The sequence below is a fragment of the Quercus lobata genome, chromosome 9 (assembly GCF_001633185.2).
Source record: "Quercus lobata isolate SW786 chromosome 9, ValleyOak3.0 Primary Assembly, whole genome shotgun sequence".
In the NCBI taxonomy this organism is placed as follows: Eukaryota; Viridiplantae; Streptophyta; class Magnoliopsida; order Fagales; family Fagaceae; genus Quercus; species Quercus lobata.
The window spans coordinates 29201634-29222701 of record NC_044912.1 but is presented as its reverse complement, the minus strand read 5'-3'; the positions used below and the strand labels follow the sequence as shown (position 1 = coordinate 29222701).

Genomic DNA, 21068 nt, shown 5'->3' with positions numbered 1-21068 from the left:
GATGTAGTAGGTGAGTTTCATGAGAGTAATGCTATAACAATAATTTTCACAATAATTGCGTTGACAAGTTTGGAGGATAGGTTTTAATTTAGACTGTTAACATCACTTATTCATTTATCATTAACAATTTGTCATCTTGATAGTTGAGAAATATTTTCTAAAATTTTTTGTGGCACTAGTCATTGGTTATAGTTTAATGCTTTGTTTTTTTCCATTATACTACTAGATTTGTAGAAATTTGGGACTAATGGTTCTATCAATAAACAAAAGAGAGCATAAATATCTAGTTTACAATGAGACAAACGGTTTTGGGCTCAATGATATATCGAACAATAACCAAAACTCAAAAGAACAATGACAAAGCAGAGTCGAGGGGTTTAAATAAAAGAGAAGCGTAGGCCAAATTAGGAGAATCATGAGTTTAAATAACACTCAGATGGTTTTTACCAGTAATCTTGAAGCTTTTTAAGTGCAAAATTTTGTCAATAAAGAAAAAAATTACACAATATAAGTTTGACAGTATTGCAATATCAATGCCACTTAATGATAAAGAAGACCGGTTTTTATCACCCCTTTGTTGGTCTGATCTCGATCCCTTCAACAATGAGACCAGTCTTTTGGGTACCAGCTTCTACCTCCATAAGTCTAATCTGCAGTTCATCTTCTCCTCCCTTATTGAAAAACTGACCCAATTCAATCTCTAACCACCCATCTTTTCTCAGTTTCGGATGTGAAGTGTGCTGCTGCGGCAGTACAACCTGGTCTTGCTGGCTTGGCTCCACAGCAGGCATGCACAAACAAACAGTTTGTTTATAGTCTTCACCTTCTCCACTTTTTCCAACTGAAGCCTTTGGAGGAGGGTTAGTAAATCCATAGGCTCTTCTCGCCAATTTGTACACAAGGTAAGCGGCATAGTTTGTATTCGGAGACAGCATGGAAGTATGTATCTTGCCACGGATGTCAAACCACCACTCATCTAAAAGTTTAGCTACCTCTGGGAACCTGTTTGATATTTACATGTACATAATTAAAAACTATATGAAAAGCCAAAAATTATAAAAAGGAGTACTAAAATAAAGTAGGGATAGACCTAGATTCAGGTAAAGAAATCCATCTCCAATACTGAGGAGTGCCACCCCATACAATGCAAAGGTCCCTTGCAGCAAGAAGGTAACATTTCTTACCACTCGATTTGTCCAAGAAAAAGCTCTGTAGAGAGAAAGAAGATCAGCACAGATATGGTTCTATTCAGCATGGTACTGCTTTCACTGGCCACAAGCATACATACAACCAAATCTTTCATAATTTGAACACAGAGATAGAAGCTCCTTTTGTGTGTGTGTGTGTTTATTCTGTTTTTCTATTCGCATATGGCGCTATAACTAAATTTGTGCATGCTCACATAACTAATTTAAACCAAAAGCAAAATCAAGAGTCCATAGTGAAACCAATCCACCCAATGTTGCTGCTTCCATGTGGATCAGAGTTACCAGGTTATTAATTTTCAAAGCTGTTAGCCATATATATGAAGATTAACAATTGAGTTTCAGTGGGACTAGCATAGAGTACAATAAGTATGTAAACCAGAGCCTCACACAAAGTTTGAGAAAGATAGAGACCTCAAAAGCTAACTCAGTAAAATTTGTTTTAGTTTGAGCATTATCCTTTTTATTTGATAAAGAACTAACAAATATCATATGTTCAATGTTAGTGTGTGGTTGTGATTGAGGATCACACCATAATATGGGATTGTTTGTTAATAGTACCTTTTTATTATCGTCGATCAAGATGGGGTTATCGGAGAGACTGAGGTAGAGCTGTTTCTTTGAAGAGAAGTTCGAGGAATCCAATGAAGTTGATGATGATCGAGTAATGATGGCTTGATAATCGGGCGGCAAGAACGTCTCCCAGACAGCGTTGGACTCGGCAGCCGCACGGAATATAGGAGAAACCGCACAAGCTGTGCAAGCATCCTTAGGACTCGTCAATGATACTATGTTCGATATGCATCCCTCTGGTAATACTGATATGTCCACACCATTCCTTTCTCCTTCTCTCTCTCTTTCCATTATTTTCTTCTCTCCTATGTCTATCTCTCTCTCTCTCTCTCTCTCTCACACACACACACATTCCACTTTCTTTTCGTTGGTTTTAATAATTGCTTATTCCTTAATGAAGTTTTTGTTCTTTTCGATACTATCTATCCTCTATGGTTCAGGTTTGACTTAAATAGAATATAGAAAAAAAAAGGGCCCTTTCACATTTCTGTTTGATTGGAACCTGTTATGAATACAAAATATATACACCCTTATCTTTCATAATATATATATATATATATATATATATATATATATATATATATATACTCCCTTATCTGGTTTGACACTTGTGTAAGGTTGTTAGAGTTTCCAATAGACTCTTAGGGTCCGTTTGGTTAAAGAAGTGAAAAAGTGAGAAAATAGAAAATGGTGGGAAGATGAAAAAGTAAGAGGATAAAAAATATTTAAATTTCTCTTATATTTATTTGGTTGGGAGGTTTGTATAAAATTATTCATATACCCTTATTAAAAAATGATATCCAATTAAAACAAAAAAGTGACCAAAAAAAAAAAAAGGCAATCACTCAAATTTATTAAAAAATAAAAATCATATGAAGAAAAAAAAAATCACGTCTAGTTAAACAATAAATAAATAAATAAATAACAAAAAATGAAGAAGAAAAAACAAAACAAATCCCCAAAAAGCAAATTTTAAAATTTAAAAAAAAAAAAAAGAAGAAGAAGAAGAAGAAGAAGAAGAAGAAGAAGAAGAAGAAGAAGAAGAAAGGAAAAGAAGAGCCACGTGTTGGCCAGGAAAGCAAAATCTATTAAAAAACGTAAATGGGATAATTTTTTCAATCAAGTAAATCTCATTTTCCTTCTCAATTTTCATCCCATTTCGGGGAGAAAACACCTGACCCTACCACATTTTTTTCCTTTCCCCCTCTTAACCAAACACCTTTGAAAAAGTTTTCCCTTTTCTTTTTTTTTTTTCATCCTTAAAGTTGTGCTTGGAGAATAAACCCCAAAAAAATAGCTCCAACGAGCTTTCTAAAATGTAAAAATAGAATAGATTAATTACAGTAGTTTCCACACATGAAATGTTACTGTTGCTCTCCAAATAAATTTTTATGACTAAAATATTCAGCCTCATCTCTCCGCTAATTAAGTAGCATTGTATCATTGTGTGTTGCGACTCCTATTTTGTACATTATATGACTGTTAATCCAAAATAAGTAGAGGACCAAAAAATAAAACCCTGAAACTTTTTTGGTTTGGTGGCCTTCCACCATTAAGAATAGATACATAACTATGAGCTAACTCTTGCTGTACACGGAAGTTTATAATTAGTGTTAGGGTCATATTTTGTGTAATTGGCTAATCTTTTGACAAAATACACTTTACTTGTATTTGGGTAGATCTAAGATGGGTTTAGTACTTTAAGAAACATGTTGTTCAAGTCAAGTATTAAATACATGAAGATTGGTCTAAGAAACAAGTGAAGAAAAACTATTCATTAAGTCTCGACAGATAGCTTAACAGAAGCTTGCTATCGAGACTTAATGTGAAGCTCGATAGATAGCTCGACAGCAACTCAATCTATTGAGAATTACGATTTCAAAATTTCCAAATCTGAAATTTGGCCCAGCCTTGCATATTTGTTTGGGGTTTCTTTTCTTATAATCCTAGACATATATAAGACTTATTTTAAAGGCTGTCATACACAGATACAAAGACCAAGAGACTTATATTCTCTGTGTGAAGCTATTGTGTTTGTATGCTAGAGGGTTTTGTAATCGAGTGCTTCCAGATCTTCATTATTGATGAAGTGAAGAACTATGCAGCCAACAACATTTATTCAAGTTATTGGAGTTAGTCACGTACTTGGGATCCATGTTAAAGGTTAGTCATAAATTGGAGGTTTGTGCATCAAGGGAAAGAAGGCTACTACAAGATCAAGTCCAGTTGGGTATTGGAGCAAAAGTTCAATTGTAGGTTGGTATTTCAGGATAAGCCAAGGGTAGTTGGTAAGATTCCTTATACTTATAATCGCTTGATTGTTGATGTGGGTGAGTTAGGCCTGGGCGACCATGTCGGCCCACTTGATCAAACCCAACACAAAGCCTGAGACCCATTAGACAAATTAGACTTGGTGCGTGGGGAGACAGTTAGCCTTGGGCCTTATCACAACGGGCCTAGTCCCAAGTTTGGGACCATGGTCGAGGGGATGACAACTTGAAGGACTCTTGAGTGGTTAGCTAAACACTAACCAATAACGAAGGTAGTCGAGGTGAAACATGAACCAAGTGAGATAGGTAGTTGAGGACTGATAGTGCCATTGGGGAACCACTCTCGAACACAATTTGGCATCTGGAACAAATTCCAAGGGATTCCTTTAAAGTCGTGAGGATCCCTTGGAATTATTAGGAACATAGGAATATGTGTGTGAAGTGGGGAGATAATGATGAAGACCCCACGAATGAGAGGCTATAAGAAGGGGAAGAAGGTGGAGGCTTAAGGGTTGGAAAGTCTGGGGAGCGAAAGAGGAAGAGAGAGGGAAAACACAGGGAAACACTAGGAAATATAGAGGAACCAAGGCAAGTTTAAGGCCTTACCTGTAGGATTGAGTATTAACCCACATATAAATAAATTGTGACCCAAATACTATCACTAAAATCAATATTGGGTGACCACAGTTGATTAGTGGATTCTTGGGAGTGGTGACCTTAAAATCACCCGATGGGGTTTTTGCCTTGCGAAGTTTTTCCCATTTATCAACAAATCACCATGTCAATTTATTTTCCACTGCATTTAGTTTAATTGGTGATTTGTTGGTGACTCCACGATTTACATGCAATTGAACCTATTTAATCAACTTGGATAATTGAATTAATTAACTGGGGTCAAGCTATTTTAACCTAACAAGTGGTATTAGAGCGGGTACACTTTGATTAGGTTTTAATTTTTGCTGTGTAATCCATTGACCCCTGTTGTCATGGAATCAAATTGCATGAAAAATCTTTTTCTTGTACTATCTCTTGTGTTTCTAACCTTTACATGCTTAAGTTTCTCAAAAATTACAAGTCTGAAGGTTATTTGAAAGTTCTTTTGATGATTCTTGAAAAAGGCCTCTTTATGAGTCGAAGAAGACTAAATTGTCTCAAATTGTTTAACTACAAGGGTATATGCCTTAGAAAGATAAAGGCAAGGGTAAAATCACGGGGTAAAATCACGTGGCTATCAAATCAAGGAAAAGACCATCCCTGATGACTTGACAAATAAGCATGAAGTATGCTTCATGATGCACTCAATCTTCAAAGTCATGAACACCTGTCTATGGTATCTTGATAGTGGTTGCTCAAGACACATGACCAGAGACCGCACTCTATTCAAAGAAGTTGAATCCAAGAAAGGTGGAAATGTTACCTTTGGAGATGAAAGCAAATCCTAGATAAAAGGGAAAGGGATCATTTCTTTACCAGGGTTTCCGAATATTGCAAACATGCTATATATGGAAGGGCTAAGAGTGAATCTATTAAGCATTAGTCAGATTTGTGATCAAGACTTCATGGTGTTGTTTTCAAAAGGGAAGTGTCTAGTGCTAAATGAGTCAGGCAAGCAACTCATAAGTGGAATTCGCACACTAAACAATTGTTATGGTCTAGTTCATGGTGTTGCAAACGTGCTATATGTGGAAGGGCTAAGAGTGAATCTATTAAGCATTAGTCAGATTTGTAAACAAGACTTCATGGTGTTGTTTTTAAAAGAGAAGTGTCTGGTGCTAAATGAGTCAGGCAAGCAACTCATAAGTGGAATTCGCACACTAGACAATTGTTATGGTCTAGTTCTTGATATTGAGATTGTATGTAATAACATCTGAATGCCAAGTGAGAACTTACGGCATCAAAGGATGGGGCATGCTAGCTATAAGCAATTATCACTTGTGTCCAAAAATGATGCAATTTTGGGAATGCTTAAACTCAATAAGGTGAAAAATGTTATGTGTGGACCATGTCAACTTGGGAAGCAAACAAAAGTTCAACATCATGCCACATTGACCACAGCCATGACTAGACCTCTTGAGCTTCTTCATGTTGATTTGATGGGTCCAACAAGAATAGAATCTCTTGGAGGAAAGAAATATATTATGGTAGTAGTCGATGACTTTACCAGATTCACTTAGGTCATATTGCTGCGATCTAAGTCTGAAGCTCCTCATCACATCAAGTCACTATGCAAAAGGGTGCAGAATGAGAAAGGATCGAAAGTTGATTGAATTAGAAGTGATCATGACAAAGAATTCGAAAACTCTCAATTACAGTCCTTCTACACAAGTGCTGGCATAGCTCAAGAGTTTTCTGCTCCTATCACCCCTCAACAGAATAGTGTTGTAGAAAGAAAGAATATTGTCATTCAAGAGATGGCTAGAGCTATGTTGCACAACAAGGATGTAGCAAAAGATTTGTGGGGAGAAGCGGTTAACACTACATGTCATATTGTGAATCGAGTGTACTTCAGGCGAAGTACAAAGAAGACACCTTATGAACTATGGAAAGGAAGAAAACCAAATGTGAAATACTTTAGGATATTTGGTAGCACTTGTTTCATTCTAAAGGACAGAGAAAATGTGGGAAAGTTTGTCACCCGGAGTGATGAAGGAATCTTTCTTAGGTACTCCTCCACAAGCAAAGCCTATAGGGTGCTGAACAAGAGGAATAGAAAGGTCATGGAAACTGTTAATGTTGTGATTGATGAAGCATTATCTCCAAGGTCCTTAAAAGTTATAGAGCACATGCCTAAATCAGTTCTCCCTCTACCTTTAGAGATTGAACAAGAAGTAGGTGATCAAGATCCTTCTCCTCCTGCCTCACCTAGTGCTACACAAGCCCCAGAAGCCTCCTCCACATCTCTTCAGCTTGAAGATCAAGTAAAGAAGGAGCCTTCATCTAGAATTAAACTGAATCATCCTTTAGATATGATCGTGGGAAACATGAATGAGCTAACTTTGAGAAAGCGAACAGTTGATAAATATGTGGCTAACTTTATTTCTTATTCATGTTATTTATCTCAAGTAGAACCTGCCAAGGTTGAAGATGCTCTTCAAGATGAAAGCTGGGTTGAATGATGTCTAGACATTGGTACCTAGGCTAGTGGGGGTGAACATCATTGGTACAAAATGGATCTTCTGCAACAGGATTGATGAAGAAGGCAATGTGATTTGCAACAAGGCCAGACTTGTGGCCCAAGGGTACACTCAAGTAGAAGGAGTGGACTTTGATGAAACCTTTGCTCCTGTTGCTCACATTGAATCCATAAGAGTTCTACTTGCATTGGCATGCCACTTGAAGTTCAAGTTATATCAAATGGATGTGAAGAGTGCCTTCCTGAATGGTTTTCTCAAAGAGAAGGTTTACATAGCTTACCCCAAAGGGTTCATTGACCCACACTTTCCAGATCATGTGCTCTATCTTAACGAGTCACTATATGGATTGAAACAAGCACCTAAAGCATGGTATGATCGTCTCACCAAATATTTAGTATCAAATGGCTTCACAAGAGGACAAGAAAATCGAATATTGTTCATCAAGAAAGTGGATTAAGAACTAGTTGTAGCTCAAGTTTATGTAGATGACATTATCTTTAGATCTATAAAAGATGAGTTGGCTCATTCATTCTCAGGCATGATGCAGACTGAATTTGAGATAACCATGATTGGAGAATTGAACTACTTCCTTGGATTGCAGATTCGTCAAAGTGACTCAGGTATTCTCATCTCTCAATCTAAAAATGCTAAAAATCTTGTGAAGAAATTTGGTTTAGACTCTGCTAGTTCTGTTAGAACACCTATGAGTCCAAATGTTAAACTCACTATTGACTTGTTAGGAAAGAGTGTTCATCATTCTTTATATAGAAGTATGATAGGTAGTCTCCTTTACCTTATTGCTAGTAGACCTGACATTAGCTGTAATGTTAGAGTGTGTGCTAGATATCAGGCTAAATTCAAAGAATCACATCTCATTGTAGTAAAACGAATCATTAAATATGTTAAAACTACTAGTAACTTTGGGGTATGGTATGACAATGATACTAATGATGTTTTAACTAGATATTCTGATGTGAATTGGGCTGGGAATGCTGATGACAGGAAAAGTACTTCTGGTGGGTGTTTTTACTTAAGGAATAACATTATCTCATGGATGAGCAAGAAGAAAAATTCTATCTCTCTCTCCATTGTTGAGGTTGAATACATTACTACTGATAGCTGTGTTAGACTTCTCTCATAATTACTTTTTGTGGTTTTGTCATGGATTGCCAAAGGGGGAGATTTTTAGGGTCATATTTTGTGTAATTGGCTAATCTTTTGACAAAATGCACTTTCTTTGTATTTAGGTAAATTTAAGATGGGTTTAATACTTCAAGAAACATGTTGTTCAAGTCAAGTATTAAAGACATGAAGATTGGTTCAAGAAACAAGTGAAGAAAAGTTGTTCATTAAGTCTTAACAGATAACTCGACAGAAGCCTACTATCGAGACTTAATGTAAAGCTCGATAGATAGCTTGACAGCAGCTCGATCTATCAAGAATTACGATTTTAGAATTTCCAGATCTAAATATTGGTTTGGCCTTGCATATTTGTTTGGGGTTTCTTTTCTCACAACCCTAGACATATATAAGGCCTATTTTAAAGGCTGTCATACACATATACAAAGACCAAGAGACTTATATTCTCTGTGTGAAGCTACTGCATTTGTACGCCGGAAGGTTTTGTAATCGAGTGCTTCGAGATCTTCATTGTTGATGAAGTGAAAAACTTTGCAGCCAACAACATCTGTTCAAGTTGCTAGAGTTAGTTACGTACTTGGGATTCGTGCAAAGGGTTAGTCACAAATTGGAGGTTTGTTCATCAAGGGAAATAAGGCTACTACAAGATCAAGTACGGTTGGATATTAGAGCAAAAGTTCAACTGTAGGTTGATATTTCAGGATAGGCCAAGGGTAGTTGGTACCATATTTTTAATAACATTTTTTAAAAAAATGAGATAACATAATTGTGTGTTTAGTATGTGTAGATATTTTTTAGAAAAAGTGTAATTTTTCTGACATGAATAGTAAAATTTAATTATTTATTTATTCTCCCTCTTCGTCCCATCTCTCTCTTCTGTAAGTCCAAGTTTGAACAATTCACTAAATCAATGCAAACCCAAACCCAGCTGAATCAGCCAAATTACTAATTTTTTTTTTAGTTTAGAAAAAATTTGTATTAATGAGTCAAAGAATAAAGAAGCAAAATAAAAGAAAGAAGCAAGCTTGTTCTCCAGACAAGAAAGAAGCAAAAGAAAAAAAAAATTACAAGGAGAAAACTGGTCATCTAAACCCAAAAAAAAGAAAATAAAAGAAGATCAAAAAACAAAAACCCATCAACTAGGGTATTAAAAAAGAAAAAAGAAAGAAAGAAGAAGACCGAAACATAAGCCCATCAACTAGGATATTTAAAAAAAGAAAAGAAAAGAAAGAAAGAAAGAAAGGAGAAGATAGCATACAAGAGAGAAAGAGAAAACAAAAAAAAAAGTGCAAAAAGAAAGAGAAGAAGAAGAGAGAGTGGAAAAAAAAAAAAAAAAAAAAAAAAAAGAACAAATCTGTGGGTATTGTCAAATCTGAGAAAAAGAAAAAAGAAAAGTTTGGAGAGAGAAAGCAAAGTTGGGTATTGTCAAATCCATGGGTCCCACTTTTTAAAGATATTTATGATTATGCCATTGAGCAACATTGATACTTGAAAACTGGTATGAGGAGTTTTCTAAATTCAGTGTTTAAACACCCTAAAATGAGCAACATAACTTAAACACTTAAAAAAATTACTATTAAGATGGAAAAATTGCAACAATAGAGGAAAATAAATTATTGGCGTGGGTACTAGGAAAAGATCAGAAAATGACTACTCTAGTCTGTACTCAAATGCCTTTTCAGGATCCTCTATCATCAAGAAAACCACAAATTTAACAATTAAATTTCGGATTTTTCATAAAAATTAACAATTAAATTTCTAACTTTCTTGACAATATGATGTGGAAGATTTAAGAATTATAACTAATTTTATAATTATAAATGATGTGGCATGGAAGCCACAAAAAGGAAAAAAAAGTCAAACATATCTACTTCAAGAAGATAGTCTCAAATCCATTAGAAGTTCTTTAAATCCACAAGGTGATGCGTTCTAGAATCCATAAGAAAAGAAAAACAAAACATCTATATTTTTTTAAAATGGAATCTAAATTGTCTTGAAATCTACCATGCTTTTAAATAGTAAAAGAAATTCTAAGGCGGCTAGCAAAACGTCCTAAAAATGAGTAAAATTAAGATAATTGTAAAATTAAAACTAATGTCTCTCAGCGACGCCTTAGAACAAATAGGATTGTATTCAAACTTTTAAATTAAAAGTTACAAAGGGAATAAAAATTACTATAATAAAATATAAAAAGGCCAAAAGGAGAATTTTGGGGCCTAAATGAAGGAATTTGGCCCAAAGGTGGCGTTGGTCATCCCCTAAAGGCATGAGTTGTTCCCAATGACATCATTTCTCTTTTTGTCACCAAATTTCATGCAATTATGTCATTGTCACTTTGATGATTACTCTTATTTCTCTCACAATTTTTTTTACTTATTCACTTTTTTAAAACTTTTTCTTCAGGGTTGGGATTGAAATTTTCTTTTCTTTTTTTCTTTTCTTTTCAATCTCAATCATTGATAGCAATAGCAAATAGGGTATGGCATCTGATCTTAATCCAAAACTAAATTATTGGTGTGTATATATAAGAAAATGACTACTCCATGGTAAAATGATTTTTCAAGAGCCTCTATCATCAAGAATACTATGAATTTAACAATTAAATTTCTATCTTTCTTGTCAATATGAGGTAGTTTTTTTTTTTTAAGCCAAGTTAGTAGATTTAAGATTCATTGAATTTATGTAATTTTATAATTTTAATGTTAAAATTAATATTCTACATATTGAAATATTACATGACATGCTTAAATACAATATGTATAACTTTTCCATATATGAATCAATTAAATTTTATATATAAAACATAAGGAAATTTTCATAAATATATTCAAAGTTGAATAATAAAATAATGAATATAAATAAAAGAAAATTACATTAAGTTATATAATAGAAACTACGGTCCCCAAACCTCCTTAGGCTGTAACACTACACGAAGTGTATGGGCCCTAATTTATTTATTTGTGGGCTTTCTTGCAATCCTACAAGTAGAGCTCCAAGCTTCACCTAGATAGTCCAAGCTGTATCCTTCTCCCTTCTTCCTCACTTACACTCCCTCTCCCTTTGCCTGTAATTCCCCCTTTCCTAGTATCTACCCCTTTTTCCCAGTGTTTCCCTCTATTTTCCAACATTTTTCTCAACGTTATTCAACCAGCCTCTCTTGTTTACCTCCCCATTCCTTTTATAGTATCCCATTAGTGAAGTACCCATCATTACCATTTCACCACTTCACACACATTTCCACTTTTGCCAAAATCCCAAGAGAATCATCATGCCTTTTGAGGATTCTCTTGTAACTTGTTCTAGACACCAAATAGTGTTCGATGGCGAGTTTCCCAAAGGCATTGACAATGTTCGATTGCCGACTTGAATTTGACAGTCTCCTCGCCAGCTTCCCTCTAGCTTATTAATTAGTATTGGGCCCAACCTGGCCCAAACACAATATGATTCCCCTGAACACTAATCCTTAGACTCCTACACATTTTTTAGTGGACTGATCCTATCCCCTCAATGTTGGGCCTTGACCACATGGGCCATTCTCGGTCACTTGGGCCCAAGCTCCTATAGAAACCTATCGTGTAAAACAATTTTTTATTATTATTTAAAACTAAATATTATGGTAAATATAAATTAAAATAATTTAGAAAAAATAATAACAAATTTTAAAATTATTTCAAGCATTATTAATAGAATTTTAATCAAAATAATAATTTAAACTTCTTGTAATTTAGTAAGAGAGTTACACCTAGAGTTAAATTAACTTAGAAAAGAAAAAAGAAAAAAAGAGAGTCCATGGTCGTTGGATTATACATAGGGGTGGCAAAATAAGCCCAAACCCACCCAATTATTATTTGGGTTAAATGAGCATCAACCCAATTAGACCTAGTAATTATTGGGTTTTAACTAAAAACCTATTGAGCCCCATTTAACCTAAAAACAATAAACCCAAACTCAACCTAGCCCTTAACACTAAAAAAAAAAAAAAAAAAAAAAAAAAAAAAACCAGCCCCTCTGTTTCTCTCGCACTTAACACAGAGCTCGATTTGGCTGTCAATGGGGCCTCGGAGACCTCAAACGGAACCGCCTTAAGAAAGGAAATGTTCTCTCCTTGTTCATCCTCCTCTAATCGGCGTTCTCACATTCTCGATCTGACTTTTCTCCGTAAGTTCTTCTCAACCTCATAGATCCGATCTTTTCATTCTCTCCCAACAAATTCAGTCCATCGAGGGAAGGTATTTGCCTGAAGGGAAGAAGAGTTATGAATCCAAAACCCTCCAAACTCAAACTAAAATCTATGAAACAGAAACTATCATACATGGCGGAGTGTTTCATGGTGATTACAAATCAAATTATACGCTCCAGGTCATAGCCTTGGAGTTAGGCATTCATAAAATTAAAATAGATGCAGTTGCAGTATGATTCTTAGGCCTAACTAATGGAAATTTAGGTCGAATTTTTCATTTCCTTTGTGTTCTTACATTTTCTCACCAGCCAAACGGAAAGTAACAGTGTGTTTGTGTACTTTGGTCATTTTCACTTTAGGGGCATTTTGGTCATTTTGATAATTGGGCGGGTTGGGGTTTACCCATAATTATTGGGTTGGGTTGAGTTTGGGTTAAAAGCAATTAGTTAAATGGGTTTTAATGCGTAAATGGGTTTTATGTACCCAACCCAATTATGTTCACCCCAAACCCATCCATTTGACACCCCTAATTATATAGTATATGTTATTGATTATAGATTGATTGATTTGGGCTGAGGCTAATTATATTAGCATGGTCGTCGGATTATATAATTGAACAATCATGGATGCTACACAAAAATGAAAGTGAAAAAAAAAAATTATGAAAAAATTGCGATCGGTAAAGCCTGAAGTTACATAATTGGTGATAGCAACCTAAAACCCTGAAGGACTTATGATCTCTACTACATTCCAAAAATCCAAATAGTAAGATTTACACGAATATTAGGAAATATTAAACAAACGTTGTGCCAAAGTATACACATAACATATAGCTCCACCCCCATTCTACACCGCCATAGATCTTGATAGACTTTTTAAATAATTTTATAGTGAAGTCTCACATTGAATAAAGATGAAAAGAATTAGTAGTTTATATAATATAATTGAGCAAATACCCATTGAGTTTAGGCTTTCTGGGTTAAAATGTGCACCCCCAGAAGGTTTAAGCCTTTTGGGCTTAGGCATGTTATATTAATTATTCAAAAATATCCAATGTGTTTATCTCCCCAACATGCTCTACACAACTTAACTTAATTATCTAAAACTTTTTCTTTTTTTTTTACCATATATATACATCCTGGTTGGACAATGTATTATTGAGTCTAGATGGATTTAGTGAAATTCAAGCTTTACCAAAGCTGCAAATAAAATAAATCAATGATTGTTATTTCTTCAGGTAATTAACAAAATCATTATGAAGAAGACAGGTTCCTAAATTCTAGGCCGTCGCTACCAATTTTTCAACTTCTTTACTTCTTTTTTCCCCAATAAGTGCCTTGAAAACTGTTATTTAAAATGTAGTACCAAACGCAGAGATCCACTAATACTATACTCTAGATGTTCAAAATTTTTGACAATAAAGCATAATACTGATACGATACAAATTTGACAGAATTGAAATGTGGTGTCTCATAATGCCACCCTTCAACAACTGGGCCAGACTTCCACCTACCAGGTTCTGCCTCCTTAAGACTAATACGCAGTCCATCATCTTCTCTTCCCTCGTTGAAAAATTCACCCAACTCAATCTCCAACCATCCATATCTTTTCTCTGTTTGGGAAGAGGAGTGTGATGCTGCAGCGGTACAATCAGGTCTTGCTGGCTTGGCTCCATGGCAGGCCATTTTTTAAAGATAAAGTTTAGCTATAAAATTTATTGTACCTTAATACTATAACAGTCTTACTCAATATCTTTTTATTAGAGATAAATTTTGACAAATTTACCATTAAATTATATTTTCTTCTTATATCTTTCTTACTTGCAAAATTTCTAGAAAATTAAAGATCAATAACTATATCATCAATAAATTGTTTAAATTGGAAATTTTTGTAATTTAAAATTATGCATAAAATATAATATTATAGGTCATATTGTAAATAATATTCAATTGATTTAACATATGTACTAAAAGCGTAAAGAATATGCAATTCAACGATTAGATTTTTACAATATATGGTAATATTAATAATATTGGGTAAAGTTGTAGTCTTAAGTTGCAATCAATTTTGTAATTAAACTTCTACCTTTTTCAAACAGTTCCAACTAAACCCAACCCATTCAAGCCCATTAATTACTAGCCAATACTTACCGTTTTAATGTCATTGCTGACCCCCAAAACTCACCGTTTTAATATCAGTGATGAAATTTAGAATTTAGACCTTTGGTGATCAAGACAAAGTTGACAACCTTCCAAGGCAGAAGTGTTACTACTGACAGACACCACAGCAACTCCAAATGCTCGAACTCTCGAAGCCTATAATTTTTCGATTTTTTTTTTAAATATTGATTTAAATTAACTAGTGTGTCTCATTAAAATTAAATTAACGGTTAAGATTAAAACAATGTGAAATAAACGGTTAAGATGTAAGTGGGTACCATACCCACTAAAAATATGAAGGTACTATGCGTGGGTATGACGGGGACTGTCAAACTGGGGGCCCATAAAACTTCTTTTTCTTTTCACAAACAGAGAGGCCAATTAAAAAAAAAAAAAAAAAAAAAGGCCAAGTAAAATTCAAAGCATTAATCTAAACTGCATCTTACCATTATGTCAAACTTATAATTTTAGATAGGGCAGCTAAATCTAATTTGCGCATTTCTTTTTGCATTTGTTGATATTCTTTCTTGATTTTGGAACTTTAATGGGTATTAAGCAACTTTATTTTAGATTTTTCCTCATTAATGTATTCATAAATGCATACAGATCCAAGTCTTTGACAAAGTGAGTATAATGGAATGAAAACAAATTGGAATCATCCACAGTTTTCAATACATGATAAATTATGTGTGAATGGCATGATAACAACAAAAGAAAGTTTAAAAAACTGGCGATGTCACAGCCTCAAAGGTTATGCAAGTTGACTTGACATAACGGGTCAAGTCACAAGTCAACCCGTTTTTACTTTGGGTCAAAAGCTTGGATTTGGGTGAAGAGTTTTTCTTCAGGTTTATGAACTGGTCCAATTTTTACAGGTCTAGAATTATCTTCGGGTCACAGATTTTTCGCTTGTGGCCCAGGGGCCACACCAAAAAGGAATGCAAGTTTGGTCGAACATGTTTTTTTTTTTTTTTTTTTTTGAGCAAAAGTTTGGTCGAACATTGAAACAGCGTGAATCGCAAGTTAACGTGATCGTGGATGAAACTACTCCTGACAGAGAGCTAGCTGCAAAAATTTCTATGGGACAGAGGAAAAGATAAGTTTGACAATGAAGACGTGCAACAATGAAACAAATCACTAAGAAGCCAATGTGTAATGACATGCAAAAAGTGAGAGACTGTATGTCTCTCAAGAAGTGCTGTCTAATTAGAAGATTTGAGGAAGTAAATGTGGTTTGGTCACAATCCTTTCCATCAAGCCACTAATAAATTGCAGCTTGCCTGTTAAGCTAGAGATATAGTTTGAACCCAAGGCTTCTTGCTCTATTACAATAATAAATTATCAATTGTTCTAAAAACTTAAATTGTTAAGATATGATAAATTTAGCAACCTTTTACCATTGAGTAAAGATACATAACTAGTTGTTAACCTTTGCAATACACAGAAATTTATAATGAAGTTCTAAAATTATATGATTATCAAAAAGTTCTAAAATTATTTGGTTTCAAATGTTTAAATCACATAAAATTAGTTTCATTATTGTCTAGAGTAGCATGTCATCTTTCCTCTTACATCCCAAAATGTAAACAAATAAAAATCCAATGTTAATACATATAAAATGTTAAATCAAAGAATTGCAGAGAAAGAGAAATGTTTTCAGAAGAAAAATATAATTCAACTAGCTTTTAATAGGAACATGTTTAGTATCGAATTAATTTAACCTAATATTATAGTTGGTTTCAACTATTTTTGTGACTATTAATATTAAGATGCGGCTGATGTGGAGCCACAATTTCTGGCTCTTTTTTGGTAGATAGTCACTAATTGCTCTTAATATTAATATGCTGATGTGCAATTACTTTTTGTGTCTCTGAATACTTAGATGATTATGTTGATGCTGGTGTGGAGAATAGCAGGTGAGGTACAGCGGAATAATGCTATAATAACAATTTTTCACAACAATTATGCTGATAAGTTTTGATCTGGACTCTCTTTTAGCAATGACAATACTTCGTCATCTATCATTATCAACTTGCCACTTCAACTGCTGGGAAATATTTAGTAAAAAAATTTTGTGGCTTTAGATTCATTGGCTGTAGTCTAATGCTTTGTTTTTACCATTATACTACTAGATTGGTAGAAATTTGGGACTAATGGTTCTAACAATAAACAGAAGAGCATAAATAATTAAATATATAGTTCACAATGAGGCAAACGGTTTTGAGGCTTAATGATTACTCGAATAGTAACCAAAACTCAAGAACAATGGCTAACAAGAGTTCGATGAAATAAAATAGAAAAGAAGTGCAGGTCCGAATTAGGAGAATTATATGGCTACTGGAGTCTATAAAGCACAAAATTAAGACACTAAATTGGTTTTAATAGTAAGGTTGAAGTTTAGCACAAAATTAAGACACAATAAAAGTTAGAAAGTATTGAAATTTAGTATATCGCTGCCACTAAAAGTGATAAAAAAAGAACAATTTGTATCAACCCTTTGTAGGCCTAATCTCGATCCCTTCAACAATGAGGCCAGACTTAACGGTACCAGCTTCTACCTCCATAAGTCTAATCTGCAGTTCATCATTTTCTCCTCCCTCATTGAAATATTCACCCAACTTACTCTCAAACCATCCATCTTTTCTCCACTTCGGAAGCAAAGGGTGCTGCTTCCTTGGCTCCCTTTTAGGCCTGCTCAAACAAACAGTTTGTTTACAATCTTCAACACCTCCAGTAGTTCCAACTGAAGCCATTGGAGGAAATCGATGAAACCCATGAGTTTTCCTCCTCAACTTGTACACAAGGTAAGCGACATAGTTTGTTTTCGGAGACAGCATTGAAGTATTCATCTTGCCACAGATATCAAACAACCGCACATGATGAAGTTCAGCTACCTTTCGAAACCTGTTTGATTTTGACATGTACATAATAAGAATTAAATAAAAAGCCTTAAATAAAAAAATTAAAAAAGGGTATAACATACATAGGGGACAGGCTTGGGTTTAGGTAGAGACCTGGATTCAGCTAGAGAAAACCATAGCCAATGCATATTATTGTGACCCGCTGCAATGGACAGGTCCCTTGCAGAAAGAAGGTAACATTTCTTTCCACTCAATTTGTCCAAGAAAAAGCTCTGCTAGAAAGAAAGAAAGAAAGAAAGAAGACGAGCACAGAAGGTTGAAATTAATATTAAATTCATCATTTCTTAAGAGTTCAAACTTTTGAAACAATGAGTAATTTATCAAGCAATTGAATCCTGTCCCCACTCAATCTCCCTTTTAAAATGTTAAAAATCTCACGTGTTAAACCCCATTTAATAAGTCAAAGTCAAGGCTCACACGTGGGATAGGTGTTGGAACTATGGCTAAACAATTAAATTTATAATTTATTAATAGGTTACACTTTTGGGACAATCGTTAATTTATGAAAAATATATTTGTATCTATTCAACATGGTGTTGCTTTCACTGGCACTAGCATACATTCAATGGAATCTTTCAAAATTTGATCTCAAGAGTTAGCAGCTCCTTTTGTTCTTTGTTTTTGGTTCCTTTCTTGTGTTCTATTTAACTAAATTAAAGCATGCTCACGTAACAAATTCAAAACAAACACAATTTTGAGAGTCCATAGTGAAACCAACCTACCCAATCTCACTCCGTCCATGTGGATCAAGCTTACCTGGTTATTAATCTTCTTTATAGCTATTGAAATGAAGCACCTCCAACATGTTTGAATTTTCTTTTTATTTTTTATTTTTTATTACTAAAGAGGGTGTTCATTGCTTTTTTGGGGCTAACTATTTCCTAAGCGTGTACAGGGATAGAGCCAAAGTTCTACGAGGGAGCCAAAATATGAACCAAAAAATTCTTAAAAATCCAAACTAAAATCCATTTAGAATAACAAATGGTTTGCCATTTTAATTTTATAAAAAATTGTCAACAAATGAAAAGACAAATAACTATTTTTTGATACATTACGAAACAATCATCTATCAAAAAGGAAGTTAGCATTCTTTTAAATCTTGAAAATCATCATAACTTAAAGCTGCAGCAAATAGACACAAAATAAAAATAGTAAGATCAGGCCACTCAATAAAACAAATAGATAAAAGAATCAAAGCTTCAAGCTATTCAGTTAAAGGGTCTCGTTAATGGTGACTTTAGGACATTTGTTAATGGACTATTTTAGAAAAGTTTTGATATCACTTTATAATTGTTTGGGCAAAGGTTTTGACACCACTTTCTTATAAATAGAAAATCTCACTATGACATTAACCAAATAGTGTCTATGCGTATCATTCATTCAACAATGTGAAGTGTGTCATGACTCCCGTGGGTGTGACATTTTTAATCTTATTATCTTCTTTTCTTTTCTTTTTCTTTTTTTTTTTCTTTTTATTTTTTTTAAATTATCTACTTGTTAAGCATTCCAGTAGCCATTCCATTAAGTTACTCTGATGGACCGTTTTGTTAGAGAGATGAAAAAAAACGGAAGATAGAAAATGAATGATGAAAAAGTGAAAAGATATAAGAGATTTTAGTTTCCTATATCTGTGTTTGATTGTGGGTGAAATGTGAAGGGATGAAAAACTTTTTTGTTTGGTTGAGATTTGAGAAGAAAAATGAAAGGATGGAAAAAATAGTTTGTACAAATTTCCTCTAATACTGTTACATAAAACATTAAAATCCTTTTTTATTATATTACTCATTAACATAATTTTTTACTTAATCAAATTATTATTAAAAACCCATGTAGCAAGACTCAGTGGTGGCTATTTTTGGGTGGACCGGTATTAAATGTTTATAAAAAGAAATTATAATGTTTTTACAGTGAACCATATCACTTATCCACTATTTTATTAAAAATCACTTATGTTTAAAATTGTTGAGTTAACTTATAATTAAAAAAAAAAGTTGTTTAACTTACTCGGCAATTTTAACATGTGAAAATATTTTAGTAAAATGGTGAACAAGTGATACGCCACATGACAAAGCATTGATTTAAGGTAAGCTTCTTTTTTTTTTTTTTTTTCTTGAGAAGAAAGGTTCATGGTAAGCTACTAACTAAGCTGGTACTCTAGTGTTAAGGAAAAAAAAATCATGCGTTGCTTACTGTGAGAGTGAAATTTTGGGAAAAACTGACTTTATAAAGTATGAACAAGAAGAAGAAGCATTATAGGTGAATTGTTTTTTGTGGCCCTGGTGGAAAACACCCCCTCTATTTCTCTTGTTACCAAACACACCAAATAATGTATTATTATAGAGTTTGATATTTTAAACAAAAAGACAAAACATCTCAGCTCAGCTGGATTAATTGTTCAGTAAGGCAGTAATTGGGTAACTTTAGACCAATTATACACAACTTTACTCATTTGAAAGTCTAATAAAGTGAAGCAGTAATAATAAGTGCGCTATTACCTATCACACAAAGTTATTAATATTAATATAATGGGATTGTATGTCAACAGAGTACCTTTTTATTGTCGTCGATCAAGATGGGGTTATCGGAGAGGCTGAGATAGAGCTGTTTCTTAGAAGAGAAGTTCAAGGAATCCAATGATGTTGATGATCGAGCAATGATGGCTTGATAATCGGACGGCAAGAACCTAGTCCAGACAACGTTGGACTCGGCAGCCGCACGGAATATAGGAGAAACCGCACAAGCTGTGCAAGCATCCTTAGGACTCGTCAATGATACTATGTTCGATATGCATTCCTCTGGTAATACTGAAACGTCCGCATCGCAGGAGGTAGGACCATTCCTTTCTCCTTCTCTCTCTTTTTCCATCATCTTCTTTTCTCTCTCTCTCTGTGTCAGTCTTACGTATATTCTCCAATTTTTTATATGAAGGAGCGCTTCTTTAATAGCTTTATTGCTTTGTCTTTTTTTTTTTTTTTTTGATGGACTTAACTTAATGGTTAAGGTTTTTTTTTTTTTTAGTTCTACAGTAGAAACAGGCTAGCCGAGTAGGATAGCTTATCTAACTTTTTATTCATTTTATATATATATATATATATTAGCTAAATTCCATTGTACGAGGTTTAGGTAAATGTCAATGAGATTCAGAACTTTTCAAAACTAATTAATTTAGTCTCTAAAACTAATTTAGTTCTTAAAATAGTTGAAAAAAAAAATAACTAAGGCCCTGTTTGGATGGTGGAAATACTATTACTTATCACTAAAAAATCATCACTTAATAACTCATCACTTATCACTTAAAAATCCCCAAGTTACAGACCTAGTATGTTTGGCACTACAACCCGGTATAGTTTTCATTCCCAAAACTCAAGTATTTTCACTTTATGTGGGATCCACAAACTGACTAAGTTCAGTCTTCTTCTCATTTCACTTTTTTTTCTCTAATCTTCAGACTCTCTCACTAGTTGGATTGGTTCTTCTCATTTCTCT

General features: G+C 34.0%; 3 protein-coding genes across 3 annotated transcripts; 1 reads left to right on the top strand and 2 right to left on the bottom strand.

Annotated features, from left to right (window-relative positions):
* Nucleotides 1-297: 297 nt before the first annotated feature.
* LOC115959623 (F-box protein PP2-B10-like) lies at nucleotides 298-2183 on the bottom strand. Its single transcript, XM_031078085.1, has 3 exons — nucleotides 1767-2183; nucleotides 1091-1209; nucleotides 298-1002 (listed from the first exon to the last, which is right to left on the bottom strand). Exons 1-3 carry the CDS (start codon nucleotides 2067-2069, stop codon nucleotides 567-569), a joined length of 858 nt encoding a protein of 285 aa, XP_030933945.1. The 5' UTR covers nucleotides 2070-2183; the 3' UTR covers nucleotides 298-566.
* A 5537-nt stretch (nucleotides 2184-7720) lies between these two features.
* LOC115961534 (secreted RxLR effector protein 161-like) lies at nucleotides 7721-8323 on the top strand. The gene has a single exon (XM_031080507.1). The coding sequence runs from the start codon at nucleotides 7721-7723 to the stop codon at nucleotides 8321-8323; it is 603 nt and encodes a 200-aa protein (XP_030936367.1).
* Nucleotides 8324-17020: 8697 nt separating this feature from the next.
* On the bottom strand, nucleotides 17021-20474 carry LOC115959624 (F-box protein PP2-B10-like). Its single transcript, XM_031078086.1, has 3 exons — nucleotides 20133-20474; nucleotides 17676-17794; nucleotides 17021-17565 (listed from the first exon to the last, which is right to left on the bottom strand). The coding sequence occupies exons 1-3, from the start codon at nucleotides 20448-20450 to the stop codon at nucleotides 17151-17153; spliced, it is 852 nt and encodes a 283-aa protein (XP_030933946.1). The 5' UTR covers nucleotides 20451-20474; the 3' UTR covers nucleotides 17021-17150.
* Nucleotides 20475-21068: the final 594 nt, after the last annotated feature.